This window comes from Pteropus medius, unplaced genomic scaffold, assembly GCF_902729225.1.
Source record: "Pteropus medius unplaced genomic scaffold, Ma_sr-lr_union100, whole genome shotgun sequence".
Taxonomy (NCBI): Eukaryota; Metazoa; Chordata; class Mammalia; order Chiroptera; family Pteropodidae; genus Pteropus; species Pteropus medius.
This window is the reverse complement of record NW_024355205.1, coordinates 4,054,932-4,075,790: the sequence shown is the minus strand read 5'-3', so window position 1 is coordinate 4,075,790 and position 20,859 is coordinate 4,054,932. Positions and strand designations below refer to the sequence as shown.

The following is a 20,859-nucleotide window of genomic DNA, read 5'->3' as shown; positions in this document are numbered from 1 at the left end:
ATTGATGTTTAGGAAATTTACTAATTGTTCCCTTGCCAGAATCAAGTATAAAGACCACAAACTTTATCTTAACTATAGGTTTAGATTCAATCCTCTTCTACCCCTAAAATTTACCTATGATAAAATTCAGCTGGAATTAGAATGACATAGTTTTTAAAAAAAGGGTTTCAAGTCATCTACATACTGCACCAATGGTCTTCAAACTCTTTTTCTCCCAGATACAAGAAAATATTTCTAAAATAACAACATAGTTTCTAAGTTTATTTCTAGTTTCTTGTTAATAGAGAGAAAACAGTAAACATTTTATAAGATGAAATATGAGTATTGACTGTAATTAGAGTATTTCATGGTACAACTTGATAAAATAAGTTTTAATTACCTTAGTCCATAAAATACTCTGAATCTTCAAAAAATTATGTATAATTATATCCATAGGTTTTAAAAAACCAAACGGTTTCACAGTACATCCTAGTACATTTAAAAGAATAAGTATCACTAGGCTCTGGTTCTTCAGTGGTTCTGGATCTCCATGCTTTCCAACACAAGCTAAAATACCCTACTTCTAATGCAGGGTTGTATAGGGCTAGGAACTACAAAAACTTTTTGAGCTGAAGGTGGCAGTCTTCTAATTTCTCCTTTTGTTTAGCACCTCACAGGTGCTAAACCCTCATTTCATACAAGATTTGAAATGGCTGAGAGGTGTGACTTTCTAGCAAAGTGGGAGGAGGATTAAGCACATTTATTCTCAAGTATTTTAGAGAATAATACCTACGGAACTTGAAGATCTGGAAATTAATTGACTAAGAATTGTCCAAGCATATGTCTCTCTTAGAGAATTTTCATGTGTCCTCAGAGGTATGTGTATCCCAAAGTAAAGACTTCTGCACCATACAATGCCAAATAGTTATTAAACTTCCCTGATTCATGCCATATCTTTTACCCCTATTTCCTTTCTGTTCAAAAGAGGAAAAAAGAAAATATTCTTCCAAAACATTCACCAAAATTTAACCTACCCTCGCTTCAAAATTGAATAATGCTCTAATAATGATTCAACTTATAAAAAGAAAAGGGACTGCTAGAGATATTAAAATTTCAGAAAAAGTTCAGGAAATGATAAAAAAAAGTTTAGAGTAGCAAGCAAAAAAATAGTTGAATCTGGACACCATCCGAAGAAGCCATTACCATTGTAGACTATGCTTTGCTTTTTGAAAATAGGCATGTGAATTTCAAATAGGAATAATGGTGATCATAATTCAAAAGGGCAAATGAAAAATTTAACAAGAACCCCTTCCGCCACATACATGCAACATTCAGCCATAATACTGAGAATCATTACTGTGAGAAGTCAAGAGGCTTACCTTTTCAGAGGCGGGCACAGAGTTTTAGGTTTTGTGGAAGAAAACGTTAAGCTACTTACTGTCTTTTACTGTCTCCATTCATTTATACTTAATGAGTAAAATAAGGTTGATGCGTGATAGAAATATACTTTCCGGAGGAATTTGAAATCTTACCGAAATGGAGAATCTTTCCTCCTCTTTTCTTTGAAAACACCCACGCTTGGCTTCTTGGAATGAGAAGCTCCGAAATCAGAGTCCTCGATCTCTTCCCAGCTATCTCCGGACTTGAACACAGTCTGACCCCAACGCCTTCTCCCGCTTTTATGCCCCAACATGCCATTTGGCTTCTGTGGTGGAAAGTCAGTCATCATCATCTTTAATCATTTGCTGAATGCCTTTTATACACAAGCTATTATATTTGATACTAAGAGTCCCCATTCTCAAGAAGCCTTACATATAGTTAAGGTGACAACATATATACACATTTAAAAGTATTAACAAAAATAAGCAGCACATGCTAAAAATACAATAGGATTTGAGAGGAAGGAGAAATTTTTTTGAACTTGGTTTGGCAGCAGACTTGAATACTTAGGATTATAATTAATTCTTAATTGATATATAATTTGGAAAACTACCATGTGTAGCTGTGTCTCTTTGGACAATTGACTTAACTTCTCGAAGCCTTGGTTTCCTCTCCTGAAATGTGGATATACACTATTTATCTAGTAAAATACATCAAAAGTCCTTAGGGTGGGTCCTAGCCCATAGTAAGAGTTATTAAAGGTTAGGTATTATTAATGTTGTTGTTATTGTTATTATTATTATCCTAGTTTGGAAGAGGAAATGTATAAAGTATGGCTTTTTAATAAGAAAGTGCCAGAGTCTGTTCCGGGAAGAAAGAGTAGAGTGCATTTACTGAAGCAGATGGTTTGTTCTGGAAGTACTGAAGTACAAGGTTGCAAAGACAGACTGATACTACACTATGAAGGGCCTTCAATGTCTGCCTAAGAAATTGAAGCTATTCTATGGGCAATGGAGAACACTGGATGCTTTTGAGCTGAAAAAAGTGATGTGATAAAGGTAGCATTCTAGAAATGTCAGCTTTTTCAAATAGGAGGCCTCTGCAGTTATAGCGGCACGCAGTGACAAGGATAACAGATTCATAGTGGTTGGAATGCTCAGGAAAAAATACAGTTGCTATTAACAAGGAATAAAAGGTCTGGACTTTGTATATGTCTAAACAGAGGTCAAAGGAGAGTGTGGCAGATACTGCTCATTGCCTACTCAATAGTCATTCTCCCTTTTTTCTTACTGATATTTTGTTCAGTGCAGCAATATGCCCCAGTTAAAATATCTGAATTCCCAGCTTCCCTTGCAGCTACGTAGCCAGGTGACATGATCTAGCCAGTGAGTTACAATTACAAGTCTATTGGGAAGTACCTCTAAGAGAGCCATTTTTAGTCTTTCACCCTTCCCCCTTCTAGAAGGCAGATACAACCACACAAGGAGCAGCAGCCATCTTGTATCCATAAAAATGGAACCTGCCTGCTAAGGGTGGTAGAACAGGAAGACAGAAGCAGTCCGGTTCCTTTTACAAGTAGCACCAGCCCTGTCTTGCCCACCACCCCCACTTCTTGAAATGAGAGAAAAATAACCCATTATTAAGCCACAATAGTCAGATTTCTACACCACTAATGAACACAGAGATACATACAAACTGAAAAATCCAAAAGGCAATTGAAAATTAGGGAATGTGGAAGCAGAGTATGTTTGGAGCAAGAAGATGCTTAAAGAAAGGATGTGCTATTGCTTGAAGCTCATAGTGTTATAGTGATGGATGATGACAAAAAGTGTTATTTGCCAACTTCTATTACACTATTGTTTTTGTTGTCAGGGAAAATGAGCTCCAGCCTAAGGAGCCCCACACATAAGTAGAGTTAATCAAAGGTTATACTTAGTTGAATTCAAGAATCTCATTCCAATTGAATTATATTTTAGTGAGCTGATGCTGTATGCTACTAAACAATGTCAGTAATATCAAGTAGTCTTGTATGTCTGAGAAAACTAGAGAGAGGCAAATATAAATTTTATAAAGTAGAAGGTGGATTTTTACAAACTCCATATTAATAAGTTTAGTATAGGATGAGGGCAAAGATTCTAAAATTAAAGGGAAAGTTTTTGAGCACTGAATAAAAGAAGTGGTAGATCATATAGGCCACCATTTTTCATAAAAAGTGAATGATGAATACATGTAGTCTATATGGACCCCAGCAAAGTAGGTGACAGGGTCTTTCACTATATCAGTGAAATAAAGTAATGGTAGGATAACAAAGGTGGATCAGTACTGTTATGGACTGAATGTTTATGCCCCCCGCCCAAATGTATATGTTGAAATTTATATGCCCCTTAAAATTTATACCCCAACTAAAATGTGATGGTATTTGGAGATGGGGCCTTTGGCGGGGGTGGGGAGTATTTGGGGATTGACAATGTCATGAGAGTGAGACCCTCATCATGAGATTAATGCCTTTTTAAGAAGAGACTTTAGAGAGCTTGCTTTGTCTCTCTGCCATGTAAGGGCAAAGCAAGGAGGAGCTATCTACAAACCAGGAAGAGGGCCCTCACTAGGTATCTAACTGGCCAGCACCTTGAACTTGGACTTGCCAGCCTCCAGAACTATGAGAAAATAAATTTCTGTTTTTAAGGCCACCCAGTCTATGGTATTTCGTTATGGCAACTCTAGTTGACTAAGACAAGTACATAATACAATAATCTGACCAAGAGCACGAATTAATGGATCAGTGTCACTCTAGAAGAAGGTTCTAGTGGCCTGCTATTCTGTTCATCAGGAAGGTACAGGAGAAAAAAAAATGAACAATTAAACAAATCCATAGCTGATAACAAGCTGAGCAGAATGGTTAAACTGAGAAGGCACAATAAGGGTTCAAAATACTTATTAGAAATTTGAGAGGTAAAAGTAAAGTCTTGCTACTTTTTGAATTTTAGAGATCAAATACACAAAGAAAGGTACAGAATATGTGTTTCAGCAGAAGCACCTGTGAAAAATAGACAGGAATTTTAGCTGACAGAATGCTCTATCTGAACTCTGGAACTTATTAGCTATCTAAGAATTTAGGGCTATGTTATTGGATACTTCAACTTGAAGAATGTATACAGGGGGCCTAGCTAGCATAGCGTACGATGCTTAGTGGCTACTCAGAAAACTTCCTTCCCTCTCGGTATGAGTCAACATTTGATGTGCCTACCAAGAAAAAAACAAAAACAAAAATGTAACCCTTGGTGGCACAAGTGAATATATGGTTCTGGAATGTTGGAGGTGATTCATGCTGTTTTATGCTCCCCTCCCCACCTGCTGTCTGCTCTAGTTCTGGCAGCCTCGTTCTAAGTGGGAAGCAAGACAGTGAGGAGACTCAAAGGCTCCTTCATACGCAGGAACCAAGGGTTACTCAGCCATTGGTGAATGATGTTATATGTGGACCACGTGAGGGATCCAGGATGTTTCTCCTAGAGAACAGGGCTGACAGAGGGCTATTTTCAAATATCTAAAAGCCTGCCTTTCTAGAAGAGTGATTAACTTTTGTTAAAAGCTACAAAAAAAAAAAAAAAATTTAACTCAGTATAAGGAAGAACTTTCTAATGGTCAGAATTGCCCCAAAGATGATGTGGATTTCTCAGGACCCTAATGTGGTTTAAAATAGTGTGGACAGTTACTCATTCATTCATTCAACAGATATTTGTTGAGAATGTACCATGCGCCAGGCCCCATTCTGTATCTGTATTAATAAACAAGACAAACATCCCTGACCTCATGGAGCTTACATTCTAGTAAGAAGAGCCAGATAATAAACAATACATGTAAGAAAGAATTAGTAGTATGTTAGAATGTGATTAGTGCTATTGGGGGCAGGGCTTACTTATATAAGGATGGCAGGACTGGATAAGCAATTAGTGTTCTTTAAGATCTCTTTCAGTTCTAAAATGCCCATAATTCAAATGCATTTGGGAGTATACATCTTGAGGAGACAGCTAAAATATATGGCACCAGATGGGCTCCCTGAACTGAACAAGAAGTGGGAAGAGGAAGTTTTACACTATGCCTGACACTTTAAAAACCCATTCTATTCATGTTAATTAACATTTAAAAACAGTATAAAATTACTATTAAAATCCTTAGGATTTAAGATCAGCTCTCTTTAGTTCCAGATTCTTTTCAATTCTTTCTTTGAGTCCTTAGCATCTAAGTAACTGTCAAAGTCTGTAGCATGCAAACTTTATTATGTTCATTCTGACAGTTAACTTAGAATTTTAAGTTATCTGACACCCAGATGCAGAGGCTTTAATGTAGAATAATCTTTTATATCCTTCCCCACATTTTTAAGAATGTCTAGAAACAAAATCCTAATTGAGTCAGTCAAACTATTGTGTCTAAGGAATCACGGGCTACTTACAGTTGGCATGTTTTTGACAATACTTGGAAATAGTATTTGCGGCTGTTTCTGTTGACTTTCCTGCTTTGGTGTTTGCTGCACAATTGTATTCTGTGGTGCCTGGATGGGCTGCAGTGGCTGGTGGCTGTATTTAGGCTGGGGCTGTCCAGTAGTCTGATCATTTATATCTGGCAGAGGCGTAGGTTCTAGATCAAGTATAGATGGCTTCGATTCCAGTGGTTGCACTTGCTTATTTAAAGACTGTTTGGATTCTAGATGATGTGAGGAAGGGCCTAATATTTGACCAACTTGAAAATACGGATGTTTCAATGCCTATAAAAGCATGGAAATAACAAATGAGAACAGTTTGACATAAATTTATTGCACATAAACTGTTGTTCGGCACTGGGCTAGGCATATATCACTAGTCTAGATAAGCTTCCTAGATTTAGAGAGCATCCAGTTTCTCCCACGTGGTGACTTTAAAAAGATAACCAGGAAAAAAATGATAAATAAATTTCTTAAGAGAAATAAAGTACTAGTTAGTAGGAAGAATGTAAATATCCAGGCAAAGCAACTGTTCTAGTTAAGATTTTGTATGAAAAGAAAATCTAGCTTATAAGCAGTGGCTAAATTTGATGTGATTAAGTCAAATTAAAATGCTAGATAGTGGTAATGGTTTAGAGTCCATCCAAAGGCATTAAGAAATGAGTTAAGAAAACCTTCTAGGTAGTTTATTTGAAATAATTAACTATAACATCATGTAAAATTAAAATTTAGGGCTACTCTTAGCCTAAGTATTATACAGCATACCTACCATTGATAAAAATATTCTAAGAAGAATATAAATGCATATCTGTTAAAGTGTATTTGACTGACAAAGAGAAGACATTTATGGGAAGATAATATAAATATACTCATTAAAATGGTCATTGTTTGGGTTTTAACTAGATGGATCCATTCAATTTGCTTCTATTGCATGGTTTTGGGAGGTGCTAATAACTGTCTGGGTGACATAGTCTAGAGCAATGGTTCTCAACTGGGGGTGATTTTGCCCCTCAGGAGATATTTGGCAATGTCTGGAGACATTATTAATTGTCATAACTTGGGGGTGGGAAATGCTACTGGCATTTTGGCATGCTGCCAGGAATGCTGCTGAACAGCACAGGCCCCACAACAAAGGATTATCTGGTCAAAACTGTCTAGTGCCGAGGTTGATGAAACTTGGTCTAGAGGTTGATGAAACTTGGTCTTGAGCTGAAGCCTCTGTGCAGCTCAGCTATGGATATTGATCCTCTTATCAGTGTTATATGCCTGGATGCAGTTGACAAGTTCCCAGTTCTACTAAGTTTGTGTCTGGGCAGAACCCTGACTTCACAGTTAACTTCTCAGGTGTATAAGGGACAGAGGCAGCTCTGTACATGGTCCCTGTATCCCATAACTTAACCTCTTTCTAATTAGGTCTCCCTGTTTCCACTAAAAAGCACAGCTATGAAATAATGAACAAGAAAGAGGTTAAGGGCAGGGAGGTATATTTTGTCAGAGGTGAAAAGAGTTTTTATTCTAAGACATCCTCTACCATAACGGGTGTATGTGTTCATTATTACACTAAAACTGCTAAGTGGAACTCAACAAATATAGACAATTTAACTACCTCAGTACCTGATGCACAGAAAGTCACATTAATTAGTGTGTCAATACTCCTAAATTAATAATGCATATTTTGGAGCTAGAGTCTTTATGAATGTGTTTTGCAATTTTAAGGCTTCATTTCTTAACAACTTTTCCCCTTTAAGATAACAGTTACCATCCTTCAGGAAGAGAATCTTTTTAAAAAATAGCATTTATCCCTGTTGATTAAAGGAATAGTTGATCATTGCACAGAATAAGGAATGTATAGAAAGTTCTCAAGAAGAAATTAAAATCATCTCTAATGCCAACACCAAGAGAAAACTACCACTCACATTTTGTTGTTTTTCTTTTCAGTATTTTTTTCTAGTTGTATAACATATGTATATATTTTCTAGTAAAATCATATCTAAAATCATATCTATCTAATAAAATCATATCTATATTTTCTAATAAAATCATACCTAAGCTTACTTTTATACTTAGGATTTGAGCTTGAGAATTCTCTGAAATGGTTATTTTAAAAATTTCATTTTAATGGTGGCATAATAATAGTAAGGATATACATACTTTAAGTGTTCCCCTGCAAACATTTAGGCTTATATTTCCAATGGGCAGTTTTTTTAATTAGCTTTGAACATCTCTGGGTATAAATCTTTACCCAACTTTCTGATTGTTTTTAAGTTTCTTTCTATACAGTACAAAATTGTTAGTACTTAGAGAAATAGCCTTTAAACTATTTTTATCTTTTGTTAATTAGTGGATAAGAAAACCAATACTTCATTTTTATTTGCATTTTATGATAGTGAACAAAGGTTGAACACTAAAAAAATTTTTTAGTAATTTTAATTTTTTTCTATGATTTTTTTTATGTATCATGCCCACATTTCTTTTTTTTAGGTAAATTTTAAAGACTTTTATTATATTTTTATTACAAATATAATAAATGCTTAGAAACACTAGAAAATACACTCTAGTGTTTGTTAAAAACAACTCACTGCCTTTCAAATTTAAGATTTGAATATAAGAAAAAAATTTGAATATAAGAAAAAGATTGGAATATAAGAAAAAAATTTTTATTTTTATGATCAATTCTTCTAAGTTTTCTCTTTATGGTTTCTTCTATTACTTTTATACCCATCATTTACTTACCTTGAGATAAAAAAATTCGCTATACTTTCTTTAGTTCTTAATAGTTTAGTTACTTCCCAAATTCCCCTCCCCCATTATTTAAAACTTTTGTGATTTATTTGTAGAGTATGGTAAAAAGAACCTAAACTTACTTTTCCCCTAAGAATTAACTAATTGTCCCAGTAACATTTACTGAACAATCCTCCTCCCCCAATTTGTGATGCCATGTTAGCTTACACTGACTTACAGTTTCTGCAACCCAGAGCTGTTTGTCAATTCTTATGCTAGTACCTTCATTGTTGTCATTATTACCACTTTACAGATTATTTTAATATTTTATAGCAAAAGCTGTTCACCCCTACCACCGTCTTCAAATTACTTATTTTGGGGCAAACCTGTCTTGACTATTCTTTCCTTTTTTTTTCTTCCAGATGACCTTCAGAAAACATTTTCTCAAGTTTAATTTTTTTAAAGCCAAATAATTATTTGGTAATTTTAATACTGAATTTATATTTAAATAATAATAATACAATAAATATTATTATAACTTTTTAATTTAAGCCTTTTTAAATTAAAACCATGGTGTTTTAAAGACCATGAGATTTGAGATACAACACAAGGTGTCAAGCATGAGTGCCACATGCTGCCCTCTTGTGGGAGCCTGAGAGTGAAGAAGAATCCATCTCGAACCACAAGGAAAGCTTCGCAGACTCCACTACATCTTATGATTGGAGAGATGCCTTTTACTAAGCATGACAAGTTTCCTCCTAACTAGCCTGTCACATGCTTGGATTTTTATCATTTTAGAGATTTATTCCTCTCAGCTTCAATTTCATAGTTACTAATTTTAACCACAAAACACAGAAAATCACTGGAGTGCTATTTTTGCAATTTTCCCAAAGATCTTAGATGGCTAGAAATTAATTCATTACACATTCTGCGTGCCTTGATGCCTTAATTCTCTTGGTAAAACCTTGGTTGAGAATAACCTTATCTTTGCAAATGAAAATATCCCTGATATTGTAAACCTTCAACATTAAAAAGAAAAAAAAAGTATTCCAGGGAGATTCATTTTACCTGGCTTGCCGTTGGTCGCTTTTTTGGATCCCAATTCAACATGTCAGTCATAAGCTGAATAGCTTCATTACTGGCATTGGGTATAAGAGTTTTTAAATTTATAGGAACACACTGGGGAAAGCGGAAATTCATTGAGGATGCAAGGTGGTACCCTTCTGGCCAGTCACTCTGTTTAAGGAATATATAAGTTGGGGGAGGAGGCAGATAGAAGGAGAGCAAAAAGAAAATTAGTAATCAATTTAAAACATAGTAATAATAAAAAAATCACTCATGTAAAATTTTAATGTTGATTCATATCAATAAATGTGAGAATGAAATCCCAGACCACATATACAATTTAGTGTTGCAAACAGTATAGAAAGAACATTGAACCAAAAGTTAGGACGATGAGAAAGCATTTTTATAAATTTCAAATTATTAAACTGGTATTTGGATCATGATGATGATGATGATGAGATCCAGGTGACTTTGAACAAATAACAACATGTGTTTTGCAAAGGCTGATTATTTATTACAAAGAACTTGATTATATGTTATATGTTGTGTCCGATGTTAAAAATTGCACATAGCTGGGAAATGACAATTATGATAAAGCTTTAATAGCTACATTTGGTTGTCTACTGTTAACTAGAAAGCACATACTAATTTAATTAGAATGTAATTATATATACTTAAACATATTAAGTACATCTCAGAAAGTAAGACCTAGGTGAAAGCAATAGTTAATTGAAAAGTACTCAGTTCAAGAAATCAAATGTCCATGGTAAAGGTGTACAAAAGCAATTGAGAAAAGATTAAGAGAAAATAAGATCCAGGGCACCTGGGATTAAGGCGTCGATGTCAAGGGATATTCACAGTGCAAGCAGGAAAGAGTCTAAGCAAGGTTGTCTATGTTGTAGTCAGCTGGTCATCAACCAAGAGCTAAATATATAGAATTCTAAATATAGAGCTTTTTTTCTTAGGTTCTTAAAGAAAGGCAAGTACTTTTTTCTTCAGTCTAGGGGGATTATGGCTTCTTGTAATCCTCAGCCCATCCCAATAAAAAAAAAAATTAAGGATTATAAGAAAATTAACCATTAAATTGTAAGCCTATTTAAAAGTAAAACTATCAGATAGCTAGGCAAAAGTTATAAATAATCAAAAGTTATAGCAACTTAAGGACAAGAGTACTTACTTTTTTCGGAGTCCCTAAAACTTGGCAAATTTTAAAGATTTCATCGACCTCACTTGTCCCTGGGAAAAGTGGTCTTAATGTATATAGTTCACCCATTATACTCCCAACAGCCCACACATCAATGGGAGAGCTATAAACTGAAGATCTTAACAAAACTTCGGGAGCACGATACCTATGAAAATAGAAAACAAAACAAAACAGACTATTTTGATTGTAGTTTCAAAGATTGAGTGGCAATAGGACTTTATTCTGTTTGGCTGTGCATTTCAGTCAAGAACAGGTATTAAATACCTTCTGTGCATCAGGCATTTGCACAATGTGCTGGGGTTCGATAGAACATAACACATTTTCCCTGACCACAAACAATTAGTGGGGCTGGAGACTAATATAAATAAAATGTTCAAATAGCTTAAGATAGGAACTCAAACAAATAAATATGGAAATAGGTGCTAACTGATATCTTAAAGAAAAGGAGGAAAGCTCTGAATGGAAGCAGATAAATTCTGAATGGAAACAGTTGTATAATTTTACAAAGCATTATATCCATGATATATTCATATGAAGAGCATAAAATAAAAGATAAAGATTATCCCTGAGAAGTGGGGTTTTTACTTTCTTTTTGTTTATCAGTTTGAAAGTGCTGATCTTCCCACGAATGACTCAATTTCTTCATGTGACAATATTTTTAATTGCGAAAACTACTCTAAAGCAAAGGTATCTGGTGGAGGATAGTCTCAGTTCTCTTTTTTCCACATTGAAATGTGTCAATATTTCAGCCGAAATGTTCTGAAGTATTGTATTTTTGTTACCAGAGTAAAGCTTCATTGAGATGTAATTCATATAATATGCGATTCATCTGTTTAAGTATATGATCCAATGCCTTTAAGTATATTCATGCAGTCGTCACAATGTTTTAAAACATTTTCATTATCTCAAAAAGAAACCCCATATCTCTCCAATATCCCCTATGCTGCCAGCACTAATTTACTTTCAGTCTCTATAGATTTACCTATTATGGACATTGCATATCAGTGGAACCATATACTATCTAGTCCTTTGTGACCAGCTTCTTTCACTTAACATGTTTTCAGGGTTCATCCACATTGTAGCAAGTATCAGTACTTCATCCATTTTATTGCCAAATAATAGGGCATTGTATGGACATAGCAACATTTCGTTTATCCATTCATCAGCTGATAGACATTTGGGTTGTTTCCAGTTTTTGGCTACTATGAATAATGCTGTTATGAATACTCATGTACGAGTTTTTGCGTGGATGACTGTTTTCATTTCTCTTGGTTATATACTTAGATGTGGAATTGCTTTTCCCAGGGACAATCAATCACATGGTAACTATATGCTTAACCACTGAAGAACTACCAGACTGTTTTGTACCATTTTATACTCCCCGCGGCAAATGTATGAGGGTACCAATTTCACCACATCCTCGCAAAATCTGTTATTATCTGTTTTGATAAATATTGTTATAAGACAAAAATTATTTTGAATTTTTTGCCAAATTTAGATGTTGAAAATAAGTCTTCAATTGCATTCCATTTCAATATAGCATCTACATTTACCCAAATGAAAACAGAAGCTCCTTCAAAAGATCCTTCCTGAAAAAACAGATTTTCTAAATCAGTTCCTCCTCACATTTGTAGGGATAAATATCATTGTCTTCCTGTTTGCAAACTTCATTTTCAATAATCACAATTTTCTATAAGCTTCAAAAACTTTAGAGTTTTGGTACTCCATTTATCAAAAATTCTGATTGAAGATTTCTAAGTGACTTAAAACAAAATGCAACCATAATATAAAGGACTTGTTCACAAAGAAGCTAGATACCACTGTAAATCACCTAATTTGATTTATAAAGTAATTCTTTGAAGGATCAAACAATTCTAAAATTTGAGTGACAAAATAAAGAAAGCACATGCTGCCATGCTGAAGCATATTTGTAGTCAACATCAATGTCATCATAAAAATTTTATAGTTAGTGACTATGTGTATATATACAAATTATAAATTCTGACAACTATAGCTGTCATTTTGATTGGTAGAATATAAATTTAACGGCTTATTCGGATACAGTTACAAGACAGGCATCTTAACCAATCCAAAATCATTTCTGCCTTCTAGGTTTTTTGATTTATTAAAGACACTTTTTATGATGCTGTGTTCCACTAACATTTGTATTATCACTGCAAAAACTAATTTATCTTCAATGCTGAACTTTTTAACTGAAATTACAATAGCATTTGTAGTGATATCAGACATTTCACCTCTCTCCGAATGAACTTCCAGAAATTTTACTTTTGATTCTATGATTGCAATGAAAAAAATCAAACTATTATTAGAAATGAGGGAATCAATTTTTCTCTTTAGATATTCTTTTAAAACTGGCATTGTGAAGTTCTTCCTCTGCTAAAGAAGCCTATACATTCACAGGCAATCACTTTATTTTTCACACCCGCATAAAACTTGGAATTAAAGGAGCGAAATTAATTTATAATATTCATTTCACGTAAATGAAGAGCAGTGCCTCACAGAGTCATGTGTAAACTCATCTTCCAAAGCTGTATTGCTAATGACTGTCTTTGGCATAGTCTTCTTAAAATATCTACTAACTTTTTAAAATAGATGCTGGTGCTGCTTCAGCAGATTTGTGTGTTCTGGTTTTCACCAGGTCAGTGATTTATGGCTCCTGTAGTGGAAGGCAAATGCCAATGAACATTTTATGTAAGTTCATCAGCAGCTTCTCTTGAGAAAGAGAAAAATACTCAATTTTTCACTAAATATGCACTTTTGATTTTTGAAAGTCATTGTTGATAAAAGAGTTCATTGCAATATAAATTTTTTAAAAGCATTACCACATATATTAGTTTCCTAGGGCTGCTGTAACAAAGTGTCACAAAACAGATGATTTAAACCTAAAGAAACTTACTCTCTCACAGTTTTGGAGGCTGGAGCAAGGTGTTGATAGGGCCCTGTTCTCTCTGAAGTCTCTAGTGGAGAATCTGTCCTGTGCCTTTCTCCTACCTTCTGGTGTTACCAGCAATCACTGACATTCCTTGGCTTGTGGACACATCGGTCCAATTTCTGCCTTTATCATCATATGGCTTTCTCCCTGTGTGTCTTCACGTGTCTTCCCACAGTGTGTGTCTGTCTCTGTGTCTCTTCTTTTCCTAATAAGGACACTAGTCATATTAGATTATGGCCCACCCTACTGACCACATCCTAATTTACTTACATCTACAAAGAAACTATTTCCAAGTCAGGTCACAAGGGCTAAGACTTCAATGTATCTTTTGGGGGGACACAATTCAAACCATAACACCAAACAACAAAATAGTTATAGATTTATACTATGTAATAATCACTATAAAATGAATATTTAGGCCACTGTCTATATGTCCTACAAGTATCCTATTGAGTGTTTATTTCCAATGCTCATTTCTTGTACACCTAACCTATAACTTCCTGTGTTTCTCATGATTCCACCAACCTACATCTCAAAGGTTATGGCAAGTGGTTTGTATGCCATGTGCCTGGCAGGAGAAACAGTATCAAATACTATTCCTATTCATGCCCAAGATGAACATTGGCTGAGAACTGCTCTTGTCTAAGCACATTTTGTTACATTGCTTCAGGAAAGATTCGGATAATGAGACAGGAAATCTCCAAATTAGCCATATGTCAAAGCATGAACTTGCTTCAGTATTCAGTGTTCACATATCTCTCGCATTACAAAGTAAGGCCATGGAGGAAGCAGGAAGCATACTGTGGCAGTCTCTCACACCTATCCCAGATCATTTTTATTAAACTATTGATAACAGGCATTGGCTGAAACTATCCTGGGCAAACTGGGGCATATGGTCATTCTAGACTCAGTCCTCAGACCTCTTCTCTTCTCCAACTATACATGCTCCCTTAGTGACCCCATCCAATCGTATGACTTTTATCACTGAGGTCTCCCAAGTTTATATCTTCAGCCCAGCCCTCTCCCCTGAATTCCAGATCACAGATCCAGCTGCCGACTTTGACATCTCCCCTCGGTTGTCTCATAGCAACTTAACCCAAAACTGAACTGTGCTTCTCCCCCAGGAGCTCCATAGCATTCTCCACCTCAATTAGTGCTGACTCCATCCTTCTAGTCATTCAGGAGAAAAACTCGTGAGTCCTGACTCCATTATCTGATTCATCAGGAACTTATGTTTTCTCTACTTTAAAAACATATTGAAGCATCCTACCTCTCACCACCTCCATGGCCACCAGATCCAAGTCATTATTATTTCTTGCCCAAATTATTGGAACAGCTTCCTACCTGGTCTCCCTGTTTCTGCCCTTGCTCCTCTAAAATCTATTTTTAATACAACATACAGAGTGATACTTTTAAAACATGTCCAATCACATCGCACCTCTTCTCAAAATTCTCCAGGGGCTCCCCAGTTTGCTCAGATTAAAAAACTACCACAGTCTTTTCAGTGACCTATGAGATCTAGCCACCTCTAAACATTCTAACCTCATTTCCTACTACTGCCTCTTAATTCATCCTGCACTCTGCAGAGCCTACACATGGTACTGCTGCATCAAGGCCTTTATCCTCGGCATTTTCTCTGCCAGAAAAACTCCTGCTTGCCCCAGCAGGTCCTCCGGGGCTTTTCTCAGAGAGATCCTCTATTTAAGATAGCAACATTCCCTTTTCTTCCCTTATCGATCCTAATTCGCTGTCCCTTTCCATATTTTATTTTTCTCCATAATAATGTATCATCATCTGACATACGAATATTCTTAACTTGTTTTTATTAGACTATAACATACATACAGAAAAACATACAGCCTGGTGAACTTTCACAACAGAACACATCCATGGACCAGCGCCTCAATCCCAGAAGGCCCCTCTCCTGCACCCATCCAGTTCCTACTACCCTCCAACCCCACTATGTAACTGTTATCCTGACTTGTAACAGCATAGATTAGTTTTCTCTATTTTTTCACTTTATATAAATGGAGTCACACAGTATATGCTCTTTTCCTATTTGGGCTCCTGCTCTCAACATTGTATCTGGGAGAGTCATCCATATTGTTGCATGTAGTTATAGACTTTTTGTTTTCATTGCCATAAAGCATTTCACTGGATGAATATATCATGTCACTGGTAGTGGACATTTGGATAGTCTGCAGTTTAGGACTACTACATGTTTTTAGATGAACATATGTATGTATTTCTGTTGGTAACTCATGATATTTGTATATTGGTTGTCATGTAAGCAGAATGAGGTAGAGGTTTTTATTTTTCTGTTTACTTCACTTCTGTGTTCCCAGTGCCTAAGATAGTATCTGGCACATAGTAGGTGCTCATTAAATATTTGTTGCATAAATAAATGGATGAAATCTTTTTCCTTCTTATTTCATAAATTAGTATAGTTTGAACCAATCCTTTCTCCAAAGCATACAAAATTCATTTCTATACTTTGTTTTCAATACTTGATATGGAACCTCCAGAAAGATATGTAATAATCCATTGCAGGAAAACTTCAACACAGACATATGCCTCTGGAGAGCTGCATAAAACTACTAACCATCTGGTAGATACATAATCAGTATATGGTGGCTGTGACCTTAATTCTCTTGCAAGTCCAAAATCAGCAATTTTCACAAGTTCTGGACCCATGCAAAGCAAGTTTTCTGGTTTCATATCCCTATGAAAAAAACCTGGTAATATAGAGAAGAAAAACAATAATAAATCATCATGTTTAAATATATTTGACTTATAGACAAAATATAACTGAGCCTCTCTGTTATGTAATTAAGAATGTAAACTTAGGAAAAAAAATACCATATTTATTGTCTAAAAAGTGATAGGAGGTAGGGACTCTGCTTGCAAAATAATTTGGCAAGAAAGTTCACATAGCATATAAGGTCACTAAAAATAACATGTATTTCTATTTATGAATCCAGTAAGTTCAAGCTCTGGGCTAGAAACTGCCACATTATAATTATCTCCCATTAATCTACACAACACCTTAAGGAGGTATTATACGATCACTATAGTGTCACAGATGAGGAGGCTGAGACCCAGAGAGAAGCAGCCTAATTAAAGCTTGAGGAGGGCTGTGTCATCAAGCTTCGGTCAGTGCAGGTCTCTTACTGCTGCTCTATCACACTGTAGCTTAACAATGACATTCTCTGACTACAATTGCTCATTTGAAAAGTCCATTAGACAAAAATGGAACTCCATGCATTTTAACCAATTTATTCACTTAAAATGATCACAGCTCAGTTCTTCCCTGGTATCCGCTTTATTGAAACACTCAATAATTATAATGCTTATTTACTAATCAATATACAAAATAAATGGTTAGTTATGGAAGCTAAAAGGTAGCCCAATGAAAATGAGGCAGAAACCCCAGAAAGAAGAAAGTCATGAAAGCCCTCCTTGAAAATTTCTAAGAGAGATCTAAAGCACGCTACTTGTACACAGATGGCTTGTATTCTAATGACCTTACAAGGTGGGAAAATAAAGAATGGGTCTGGTCATCATGAGAGGGTTTTCATGTAGCTTTGGGCTAGGAAGACAGTCTCAGCCTATAATTCCTGCAAAGCCAGCGTGGGCTCTACATTTGTGACATCTACAATATTTTGAGTTCAGTTTATCTGATACTTCTTATACAAAATAGCTATTAAGATCCATTTCATGAACTTTCAAGAGAAATACATTGTATTCTCATAATATGAAGATATGAATGGGAACACGTGATGGTAAAGTGACACTAATCCACAAAACCTTAGAATTTAACCAATTACACATTTGTACCGTTAAGATTTTCCCCATCCTCCCTAATATAAATATATTGGAAACTTGGTCCTATTTTAACTAAAATTATTAGTCTTATTTTTTGACAGCTATTTTAAAAATATTTTCTCAAAATATTACATCTGAGATGCTTATCAACTATAGCAAAAATAACTACGTTTTGCAAAAATGTCTATTGTTCTTAGAGTCTTGTTTCTCAAGTCACTGTGTGGTCAATTTTGTAGCCAACTCTAGATTATTTGTGTTATTTACTTTCAGCAGCAATTTTTAAATCTCAAGATAACTTTCTTCAATCTCTAGTGCTCTGAAGTTGCTGATAGTTGATATATTTCAAGAAATCTAAATCAATTTTATTACTAGCCTAAAAAAATATTAATAAAACACAAAGCTCTTTCCAAAAATCAGACAATTCATGAGGCGTTTGATTTTCCACATCACACTTGCTTCCATAAATTAACTCGTGCAAATATCAGGTGTTATCATCTGACCAGAGTTTAAATAGCATATTCATCCAGTTCTATATTTTGGGCTGAAGATCAGGAATCTATTATGAACAATTAAGATAGCATACATTTTTTAATTTCCATGTAATTAATAAATGACTGACTTTTTCCAATGGGTTGTATGTTATCATGGGTTTTCTACTTTTAAAGACCTTAATAGTTAATATAAGACAAAACACTGGGGATTAAGAAATTTTCTTACAGTGCTTACATGGAATTCTGCATAGCATTTTTTGAAAATAAATTATTTCCTGTAGCAATTAGGGGAGAAAGGAGAAAAGAAAATATAAAATATAAGATGAAATATGAAAGGAGACTAATGATGGTGATTTTTCAATGCCTATAATCAGAATGCAGCAATAGTATAGTAGAAATTTTTCTAATTTAATATCTAAACATCTAATGATTCTAAATAAATGTCACTAAAATTTTTCATAATAACTATACTAACTTTCTGGACTAATAATTTTGGCTTGATAGCTATGAAAAAAAATTAAGAGTACATAAATAAGGAATTCGTAAAAATAAAAACAAGCACTTGCTTTAATTTCACTCAAAGAATAGAAAAAACTAAATGTAAATACTAAAGAAAACTATAAAATATCATAGCATGGGTAATTTAAACTACCTAAATGTTAATAATTGGTCTTGGTAGATCAAAGCATTACAATCATTTATAAAAGGAGGACCTTATTTGTTTATCTTTTTCATTTCCATGGTAAAATTTGGAGGAATAAAGTTGCAGGATGGGTTATGGTGGCTGAGATTGAAGGCTGATAATCAAACTATCAAAAATTCTGCTATAGAGGAAGATAGTTATAGATTATAGAAATTTTATTTTATATAAAATGATAGAAAGTCTAAATTTAAAAAATAAAAATGTCAGAGTGTGTAGGAACCTACTCCAAACTTGTAGTTATCTAAATATAATATGATTTAACAGTGTATATACAATTCCTCTGCTTACTTTGATAATAATCTAAAGAGGTAGGAAAATGAAACTTAAACCTACCATGTTTATGGATAAATGCCAGCCCTTGCAATATTTGATACATAATATTTCTGATGACTGACTCAGGGAACAACTTGTTTCTGTGAAGAAATGAACAAATAAATAGTCATGTAATTTTGCTAACCAACAAATCTACCTAAACAAATAAGAAGGTTCCTCCTCCCTTGGAGGCCCTGTTGGCCTCATGATACTGGCTAATGGTATGATTTATAGTTTTATAGCATTAAAGGTCATAAATTTAAAACATGAGTATAAGAATTATTTTTGTTTTGATGTGTGGTAAACACTCAAATCCAGTATTGAATGCATTGTACAAATATTCAATAGCTAAATTCTAAACTGTCCCAAAGGAGCAAAGAAAACTGGAAAACTGATAACTTTCAGGTAAGCCAAGTGTGCAAACCTGTATTATATAGGCTTTAAGAGTTTTAAGGGCATAACTGCTTCAGTTCTATAGGGTGCACTGGTACTGTCCAATATAAATATAATAAGAGCCACAAATGAGAACTACTTATGTGTTTAACAATGTGTTTTATTTAAACCAACGTATACGAAATGTTGTTTTAATATGCAATCGATATTAAAAATGCTAATGAACTTACATTATTTTTGTACCAAGTTTTCAAAATCTAGTATGTGATTTATTTTACATTTACGGTACAGCTCAATCCAGACCAGCTATGATTCAAAATAGCCACATGTGACTAGCAGCTACTGTATTGGACAGTGCAGCTTTATATGGTATTTACATAAAGCCTAAAGTGAGATCCAAATAAGGGCTAAATTAAGGCTGAAAAATATTAATCAATAGCATGCCACAAATTAATGTGGTTGACATTAATTCTTTGACCCCGAATTAATTATTCTTTGACCCTGAAGCCATGCTATGTTTTGGAAGAAATAATTTTAAGCTTTTCAACTTTATGATAATTTCAACATTTTCTAACATCATTATTTCATCATGATTGATTGAATTAATTTAGAGTGTTTATTCAAATGTTCTCAACATATAGAAAATGGCCTCTTTTTTAACATCATATTGTTAATTATATTATATTTTTATATAATATTCCAAAATGTCCACCAAATGGGTTAGAAACATACAATAGGCAGAGAAAGATAACACTGGTCTTATATCAAATTTGAAAATAGTATAGACCAAATATTATTGAAATATTTTAAAAACTCACTCGCTTTCATAAACTATACATTTTAAAAGAAACAAAATACCTTTATCCTTGCCAAAAATTTAACTTTGTAAAAAATGATACTCTATGCTGAAGTTTATATAATAAGAACAAAGATTTATGTATATTGGTCTCCAATTGAAAAGGGAAAGTTTATTTGAATAAAAAAGGCTTTTAAATTAGTCTTGATTATCAAAACAATGTTTCAGGAAGTTACGCTACCAAAAACAAAGTATAAAAACTACTTAATTTCAAATAGCCCTTTAACATATACATTTGTTAATGGTTAAATTTATACCTATGCCATTGAATAATTTTCTAAATAATTATTTCCTTTAATTTAGAAATCCAGAATTGAATCATGAAATTCCAAAGCTGATTCTTTTTAGTGTTCACTTGCTATCACATTAACAACTTTCACTGACATATAGATATATATGTATATATGTGACATATATATTAAAATCAGATGAAAGTACATTTCATGCATTTCTATGTACTATGTACTTATTTCTTTTCTTCAATAACTACATCTCAGTATATC

The 20,859-nt window shown here is 34.2% G+C and overlaps 1 protein-coding gene across 2 annotated transcripts in view; it reads right to left on the bottom strand.

The window, feature by feature from the left end:
* Positions 1–20,859, bottom strand: part of MAK (male germ cell associated kinase) — a 49,805-nt gene that overhangs the window by 16,062 nt on the left and 12,884 nt on the right. For both annotated transcript variants that reach the window (XM_039857651.1, XM_039857652.1), the window contains 6 exons: positions 19,129–19,208; positions 16,379–16,511; positions 10,797–10,968; positions 9,623–9,790; positions 5,807–6,118; positions 1,512–1,684 (listed from right to left, as the gene is read on the bottom strand). In XM_039857651.1, the coding sequence (XP_039713585.1) occupies positions 1,512–1,684; positions 5,807–6,118; positions 9,623–9,790; positions 10,797–10,968; positions 16,379–16,511; positions 19,129–19,208 (1,038 nt within the window). The remainder of the gene's footprint in view (positions 1–1,511; positions 1,685–5,806; positions 6,119–9,622; positions 9,791–10,796; positions 10,969–16,378; positions 16,512–19,128; positions 19,209–20,859) is intronic.